The sequence below is a fragment of the Oncorhynchus nerka genome, unplaced genomic scaffold (assembly GCF_034236695.1).
Source record: "Oncorhynchus nerka isolate Pitt River unplaced genomic scaffold, Oner_Uvic_2.0 unplaced_scaffold_1902, whole genome shotgun sequence".
Taxonomy (NCBI): Eukaryota; Metazoa; Chordata; class Actinopteri; order Salmoniformes; family Salmonidae; genus Oncorhynchus; species Oncorhynchus nerka.
In genome coordinates, this window is record NW_027039421.1 from 38843 (window position 1) to 47651 (window position 8809).

The 8809-nt window shown below is 43.0% G+C and overlaps 1 protein-coding gene across 1 annotated transcript; it reads left to right on the forward strand.

Moving 5' to 3' along the window:
• Positions 1–368: 368 nt before the first annotated feature.
• On the forward strand, positions 369–2846 carry LOC135567635 (centrosomal protein of 76 kDa-like). Its single transcript, XM_065014934.1, has 3 exons — positions 369–623; positions 886–1041; positions 2736–2846. The coding sequence occupies exons 1-3, from the start codon at positions 561–563 to the stop codon at positions 2742–2744; spliced, it is 228 nt and encodes a 75-aa protein (XP_064871006.1). The 5' UTR covers positions 369–560; the 3' UTR covers positions 2745–2846.
• The last annotated feature ends 5963 nt before the right edge of the window (positions 2847–8809 follow it).

Here is an 8809-nt window from a genome sequence, read left to right on the forward strand (position 1 = left end):
TTACGTCGATGCACGGCGCGGCCCATCGACGACGTATGGACAACGTACACAATGGGCGTTTCACGTCTCCTGAAAAGTATCTCTGAGAAAACTACAATCAGTTCTCAAACTACAAACTGGTCCTTGTGGGTCCTTCTATAACGGAGTAGTTTATCGCTGACGATTTATAGAAATGTAAAATATTGAATGAAAATAAAGCAAATACACGTTAAACAAGACTCGGTCTTCAAAAAGTGATGGTTTTATGTAATACTTGGTGTGATTATTGTTATTTAATGGAATGGTTTTGTCCTTAGTTGAGACTTTAATTAGACGAACCGCTTCAGGCAATGAGGAAGACACATGCCCGCTTCCTTTTCCGCCACACAGTTTAAACTGGCAGTTGTTATTGTTGTGGAGGTCTGGGATTGAAGTTTTTGCAGATGGATTTTCCCGATCCTTCGTGTTATTCAGGCAAATAAGACAACTATAAGCCATTTACATGTAGCACTTCTTATCACACGTACAGTGTAGTGTTCATTTAGTAAAACGGGCGAAACGCGGGTGTAAAGTCTACCGAGATGTCTCTGCCACCGGAGAAAGCATCTGAACTAAAGCAGATCATACACAACCATCTGATCAAGGTAGCTAGTTACCGAAGCATTTAAAATGATCATTACCAATCTGATAGCTATGAAGTCTTTAAAACTCGTTTTTTCAACCACTCCACAAATGTCTTGTTAACAAACTATTGTTTCAGCAAGTCGGTTAGGACGTCTACTTTGTGCATGACACAAGTCATGCACAGATTGATTCACTGTATCTAGCTATGTACAGGGAAACACTTCTAGTTAAAGAGAGACTGTTTTAAGATTTAGTGACTAGTAGTAACGTGTGTTTTGTCAGATGAACATCCATAGGAAGATCAGGGATGTGTTGGCGGAGACCGTGAGAGAGGATCTAGACCCTGGACATAGCTCTCTGTCTGAGGAGGACTTCCTCCGGGCTCTGCAACGCAGGGGAATCGTAGACGATGTCATGAAGGATCTTCATTTCTCCAAGGTGAGTTGTGGGAAATCCTCCGTTCAGCACGTTTTGTTATCGGAGGTTGAATGCAGCTTTCTACATAAGTTCAGAGAGGACATGAATATACACAAAAAATGTATTCCCTTGTTATGTTGAGATCACAACTTATCTCATGGTCACTACATAACAAACGTTGTTTAATTGAGACCACGAGATAATCGATAGTACCACGCATCATCCATTTACTTGTTCAGATGCACCATGTAGGATTTAACCACTTCATCGAGGAGCCCTGTGGCTGTATTGGTCACAATGCACTCCTGGGGCATTTAAGCCCCGGCCAATGCCTGACAAGCAGTCCTGTCTCCCAGTCTGTGTACCGCCCCCAAGACCACAGCCAATCGCATGCAAGGAACAACGCAGCTAGCTTGGCTAGTTAGCTGGATCGTCTTACTAGAAAGTTGTCTATGCTGATTGTTAGCTTGCATAACTGATATGTGTATAGTTATAATGGACACTATTTGTTTTGTGGATAATATTTAAATGTACAGTGGATCAACTCCATTCCTGATAGGCTGATCAGATTCAATTTCAGCCTCAGAGGCTGATGAATCTGGATGCTGCCTTTAGAGGCTGTTTCATAGGTCAAGCTCCTTGCAGGCGGATTAGCTGTCGGTGGTTTATAGGTTGATGCATATAATCTAGAGTAGTTGTGCTCTATTCCTGGCAGGCTGGTCAGTTTCTATAGCAGCCTCAGAGCTAGATCAGATTCTATAGCAGCCTCAGAGCTAGATCAGATTCTATAGCAGCCTCAGAGCTAGATCAGATTCTATAGCAGCCTCAGAGCTAGATCAGATTCATTAGTAGCCTCAGAGCTAGATCAGTTTCTATAGCAGCCTCAGAGCTAGATCAGATTCTATAGCATCCTCAGAGCTAGATCAGATTCTATAGCAGCCTCAGAGCTAGATCAGATTCAACAGCAGCCTCAGAGGCTGATAAGTCAGTATGCTGTCTGCAAGGAGCCTTACATATGAAACAGCCTACAGCAGCATCCCGAGAGGCTCAGAGGCAGCATCCCGAGAGGCTCAGAGGCAGCATCCCGAGAGGCTCAGAGGCAGCATCCCGAGAGGCTCAGAGGCAGCATCCCGAGAGGCTCAGAGGCAGCATCCCGAGAGGCTCAGAGGCAGCATCCCGAGAGGCTCAGAGGCAGCATCTCGAGAGGCTCAGAGGCAGCATCCTGAGGCTGCTATTGAATCTGATCAGCCGGTCAGGAATGAAGCTCACCCACTCTGTAAATGTAAATAGCATCCCATAAAACATACAGTGTCCCTTATAGATAAACACATATCAGGTATGCAAGCTAACAACCAGCACAGATAACAAGCTCGCTAGCTGACAGAACTACCTTGCTAGCTCGCTTACTCACTCACAAGACGAGCCAAGTTAGCTGCGTTGTTGCTTGCATGCGATTGGCTGTGGTCTCGGGGGTGGCACAAAGCCTGGTAGACAGGGCTGCCTGTCAGGCATAGTTAAGGGCATAGATGCCCCATTAGCTCTAAAGGGACATTTATCTGGTTCACATTCTAACGTAGAAACTGATAATGATCTCCAAACACAAATGAAAGCATGATGTCAGCATGAAATGTACCATCCCTTAGTGTAGCAGTCAATAAAAACATGGGCTCTGATCCACCGTGGGCTCTGATCCACCGTGGGCTCTGATCCACCAGGGGCTCTGATCCACCAGGGGCTCTGATCCACCAGGGGCTCTGATCCACCAGGGGCTCTGATCCACCAGGGGCTCTGATCCACCGTGGGCTCTGATCCACCGCGGGCTCTGATCCACCGGGGCTCTGATCCACCAGGGGCTCTGATCCACCAGGGGCTCTGATCCACCGTGGGCTCTGATCCACCGCGGGCTCTGATCCACCCCGGGCTCTGATCCACCAGGGGCTCTGATCCACCGGGGCTCTGATCCACCGTGGGCTCTGATCCACCGCGGGCTCTGATCCACCAGGGGCTCTGATCCACCGCGGGCTCTGATCCACCAGGGGCTCTGATCCACCAGGGGCTCTGATCCACCGTGGGCTCTGATCCACCAGGGGCTCTGATCCACCAGGGGCTCTGATCCACTGCAGGCTCTGATCCACCAGGGGCTCTGATCCACCAGGGGCTCTGATCAACTCCTATTTGTAGAGTTTCTCGTCATCTCAACAAAACAACTGTTGTTAAGTAGTGTTCATGACATTACGTTGTGATCTCAACATAATGAGGGGGTTTGTAGTGTTCATGACATAAGTAGTGATCTCAACATAATGAGGGGGTTTGTAGTGTTCATGAGTTGTGATCTCAACATAATGAGGGGGTTTGTAGTGTTCAGGACATTACGTTGTGACCTCAACATAATGAGGGGGTTTGTAGTGTTCATGACATAAGTAGTGATCTCAACATAATGAGGGGGTTTGTAGTGTTCATGACATAAGTAGTGATCTCAACATAATGAGGGGGTTTGTAGTGTTCATGACATTACGTTGTGATCTCAACATAATGAGGGGGTTTGTAGTGTTCAGGACATTACGTTGTGATCTCAACATAATGAGGGGGTTTGTAGTGTTCATGAGTTGTGATCTCAACATAATGAGGGGGTTTGTAGTGTTCAGGACATTACGTTGTGATCTCAACATAATGAGGGGGTTTGTAGTGTTCATAAGTTGTGATCTCAACATAATGAGGGGGTTTGTAGTGTTCAGGACATTACGTTGTGATCTCAACATAATGAGGGGGTTTGTAGTGTTCAGGACATTACGTTGTGACCTCAACATAATGAGGGGGTTTGTAGTGTTCAGGACATTACGTTGTGATCTCAACATAATGAGGGGGTTTGTAGTGTTCATGACATTACGTTGTGATCTCAACATAATGAGGGGGTTTGTAGTGTTCATGAGTTGTGATCTCAACATAATGAGGGGGTTTGTAGTGTTCATGAGTTGTGATCTCAACATAATGAGGGGTTTGTAGTGTTCATGAGTTGTGATCTCAACATAATGAGGGGGTTTGTAGTGTTCAGGACATTACGTTGTGATCTCAACATAATGAGGGGGTTTGTAGTGTTCAGGACATAAATACGTTGTGATCTCAACATAATGAGGGGGTTTGTAGTGTTCAGGACATTACGTTGTGATCTCAACATAATGAGGGGGTTTGTAGTGTTCAGGACATAAATACGTTGTGATCTCAACATAATGAGGGGGTTTGTAGTGTTCAGGACATAAATACGTTGTGATCTCAACATAATGAGGGGGTTTGTAGTGTTCAGGACATTACGTTGTGATCTCAACATAATGAGGGGGTTTGTAGTGTTCATGACATTACGTTGTGATCTCAACATAATGAGGGGGTTTGTAGTGTTCATGAGTTGTGATCTCAACATAATGAGGGGGTTTGTAGTGTTCATATGTTGTGATCTCAACATAATGAGGGGGTTTGTAGTGTTCATGAGTTGTGATCTCAACATAATGAGGGGTTTGTAGTGTTCATGAGTTGTGATCTCAACATAATGAGGGGTTTGTAGTGTTCATGTTGTGATCTCAACATAATGAGGGGTTTGTAGTGTTCAGGACATACGTTGTGATCTCAACATAATGAGGGGGTTTGTAGTGTTCATGACATTACGTTGTGATCTCAACATAATGAGGGGGTTTGTAGTGTTCAGGACATACGTTGTGATCTCAACATAATGAGGGGGTTTGTAGTGTTCATGACATAAATAAGTTGTGATCTCAACATAATGAGGGGGTTTGTAGTGTTCAGGACATACGTTGTGATCTCAACATAATGAGGGGGTTTGTAGTGTTCATGACAGTTGTGATCTCAACATAATGAGGGGGTTTGTAGTGTTCAGGACATTACGTTGTGATCTCAACATAATGAGGGGGTTTGTAGTGTTCATGAGTTGTGATCTCAACATAATGAGGGGTTTGTAGTGTTCAGTTGTGATCTCAACATAATGAGGGGGTTTGTAGTGTTCATGAGTTGTGATCTCAACATAATGAGGGGGTTTGTAGTGTTCAGGACATTACGTTGTGATCTCAACATAATGAGGGGGTTTGTAGTGTTCATGAGTTGTGATCTCAACATAATGAGGGGTTTGTAGTGTCATGACATGAGTTGTGATCTCAACATAATGAGGGGGTTTGTAGTGTTCATGACATTACGTTGTGATCTCAACATAATGAGGGGTTTGTAGTGTTCATTCAGGACATTACGTTGTGATCTCAACATAATGAGGGGTTTGTAGTGTTCAGGACATTGTGATCTCAACATAATGAGGGGTTTGTAGTGTTAGTTGTGATCTCAACATAATGAGGGGGTTTGTAGTGTTCATATGTTGTGATCTCAACATAATGAGGGGTTTGTAGTGTTGACATTAGTTGTGATCTCAACATAATGAGGGGTTTGTAGTGTTCATGACATTAGGGGGTTTGTTGTTCAGGATCTCAACATAATGAGGGGGTTTGTAGTGTTCATGACATTACGTTGTGATCTCAACATAATGAGGGGGTTTGTAGTGTTCATGAGTTGTGATCTCAACATAATGAGGGGTTTGTAGTGTTCAGGATATGTTGTGATCTCAACATAATGAGGGGTTTGTAGTGTTCAGGACATTACGTTGTGATCTCAACATAATGAGGGGTTTGTAGTGTTCATGACATTACGTTGTGATCTCAACATAATGAGGGGGTTTGTAGTGTTCAGGACATTACGTTGTGATCTCAACATAATGAGGGTTTGGGGTTTGTAGTAATGAGGGGTTTGTAGTGTTCAGGACATTACGTTGTGATCTCAACATAATGAGGGGGTTTGTAGTGTTCATGAGTTGTGATCTCAACATAATGAGGGGGTTTGTAGTGTTCATGAGTTACGTTGTGATCTCAACATAATGAGGGGGTTTGTAGTGTTCAGGACATTAGTGTTCATGAGTTGTGATCTCAACATAATGAGGGGGTTTGTAGTGTTCAGGACATTACGTTGTGATCTCAACATAATGAGGGGGTTTGTAGTGTTCAGGACATTACGTTGTGATCTCAACATAATGAGGGGGTTTGTAGTGTTCATGACATTACGTTGTGATCTCAACATAATGAGGGGGTTTGTAGTGTTCATGACATTACGTTGTGATCTCAACATAATGAGGGGTTTGTAGTGTTCATGAGTTGTGATCTCAACATAATGAGGGGTTTGTAGTGTTCAGGACATTACGTTGTGATCTCAACATAATGAGGGGGTTTGTAGTGTTCATGACATTACGTTGTGATCTCAACATAATGAGGGGGTTTGTAGTGTTCATGACATTGTTCATGACATTATGTTGTGATCTCAACATAATGAGGGGGTTTGTAGTGTTCATGAGTTGTGATCTCAACATAATGAGGGGGTTTGTAGTGTTCAGGACATTACGTTGTGACCTCAACATAATGAGGGGGTTTGTAGTGTTCATGACATAAGTAGTGATCTCAACATAATGAGGGGGTTTGTAGTGTTCATGACATAAGTAGTGATCTCAACATAATGAGGGGGTTTGTAGTGTTCATGACATTACGTTGTGATCTCAACATAATGAGGGGGTTTGTAGTGTTCAGGACATTACGTTGTGATCTCAACATAATGAGGGGGTTTGTAGTGTTGTAAGTTGTGATCTCAACATAATGAGGGGGTTTGTAGTGTTCAGGACATTACGTTGTGATCTCAACATAATGAGGGGTTTGTAGTGTTCAGGACATTACGTTGTGACCTCAACATAATGAGGGGGTTTGTAGTGTTCAGGACATTACGTTGTGATCTCAACATAATGAGGGGGTTTGTAGTGTTCATGACATTACGTTGTGATCTCAACATAATGAGGGGGTTTGTAGTGTTCATGAGTTGTGATCTCAACATAATGAGGGGGTTTGTAGTGTTCATGAGTTGTGATCTCAACATAATGAGGGGTTTGTAGTGTTCATGAGTTGTGATCTCAACATAATGAGGGGGTTTGTAGTGTTCAGGACATTACGTTGTGATCTCAACATAATGAGGGGGTTTGTAGTGTTCATGACATAAATAAGTTGTGATCTCAACATAATGAGGGGGTTTGTAGTGTTCAGGACATACGTTGTGATCTCAACATAATGAGGGGGTTTGTAGTGTTCATGACATTCGTTGTGATCTCAACATAATGAGGGGGTTTGTAGTGTTCAGGACATTACGTTGTGATCTCAACATAATGAGGGGGTTTGTAGTGTTCATGAGTTGTGATCTCAACATAATGAGGGGGTTTGTAGTGTTCATGAGTTGTGATCTCAACATAATGAGGGGGTTTGTAGTGTTCATGAGTTGTGATCTCAACATAATGAGGGGGTTTGTAGTGTTCAGGACATTACGTTGTGATCTCAACATAATGAGGGGGTTTGTAGTGTTCATGAGTTGTGATCTCAACATAATGAGGGGTTTGTAGTGTTCATGAGTTGTGATCTCAACATAATGAGGGGTTGTAGTGTTCATGACATTACGTTGTGATCTCAACATAATGAGGGGTTTGTAGTGTTCAGGACATTACGTTGTGATCTCAACATAATGAGGGGGTTTGTAGTGTTCAGGACATTACGTTGTGATCTCAACATAATGAGGGGTTTGTAGTGTTCATGAGTTGTGATCTCAACATAATGAGGGGTTTGTAGTGTTCATATGTTGTGATCTCAACATAATGAGGGGGTTTGTAGTGTTCATGAGTTGTGATCTCAACATAATGAGGGGTTTGTAGTGTTCATATGTTGTGATCTCAACATAATGAGGGGTTTGTAGTGTTCAGGACATTACGTTGTGATCTCAACATAATGAGGGGGTTTGTAGTGTTCATGACATTACGTTGTGATCTCAACATAATGAGGGGGTTTGTAGTGTTCATGACATTACGTTGTGATCTCAACATAATGAGGGGTTTGTAGTGTTCATGAGTTGTGATCTCAACATAATGAGGGGGTTTGTAGTGTTCATATGTTGTGATCTCAACATAATGAGGGGGTTTGTAGTGTTCATGAGTTGTGATCTCAACATAATGAGGGGGTTTGTAGTGTTCATGAGTTGTGATCTCAACATAATGAGGGGTTTGTAGTGTTCATGAGTTGTGATCTCAACATAATGAGGGGGTTTGTAGTGTTCAGGACATTACGTTGTGATCTCAACATAATGAGGGGGTTTGTAGTGTTCAGGACATTACGTTGTGACCTCAACATAATGAGGGGGTTTGTAGTGTTCAGGACATTACGTTGTGATCTCAACATAATGAGGGGGTTTGTAGTGTTCATGAGTTGTGATCTCAACATAATGAGGGGGTTTGTAGTGTTCATGAGTTGTGATCTCAACATAATGAGGGGGTTTGTAGTGTTCATGAGTTGTGATCTCAACATAATGAGGGGGTTTGTAGTGTTCAGGACATTACGTTTGTGATCTCAACATAATGAGGGGGTTTGTAGTGTTCATGAGTTGTGATCTCAACATAATGAGGGGGTTTGTAGTGTTCATGAGTTGTGATCTCAACATAATGAGGGGGTTTGTAGTGTTCATGACATTACGTTGTGATCTCAACATAATGAGGGGGTTTGTAGTGTTCAGGACATTACGTTGTGATCTCAACATAATGAGGGGGTTTGTAGTGTTCAGGACATTACGTTGTGATCTCAACATAATGAGGGGGTTTGTAGTGTTCATGAGTTGTGATCTCAACATAATGAGGGGGTTTGTAGTGTTCATATGTTGTGATCTCAAC

Coding starts and splice junctions, on each gene's coding strand:
- LOC135567635 (XM_065014934.1), top strand. CDS start 561: ATGTCTCTGCCACCGGAGAAAGCATCTGAACTAAAGCAGATCATACAC. Junction 624..885: donor TACACAACCATCTGATCAAG/GTAGCTAGTTAC, acceptor GTGTTTTGTCAG/ATGAACATCCATAGGAAGAT.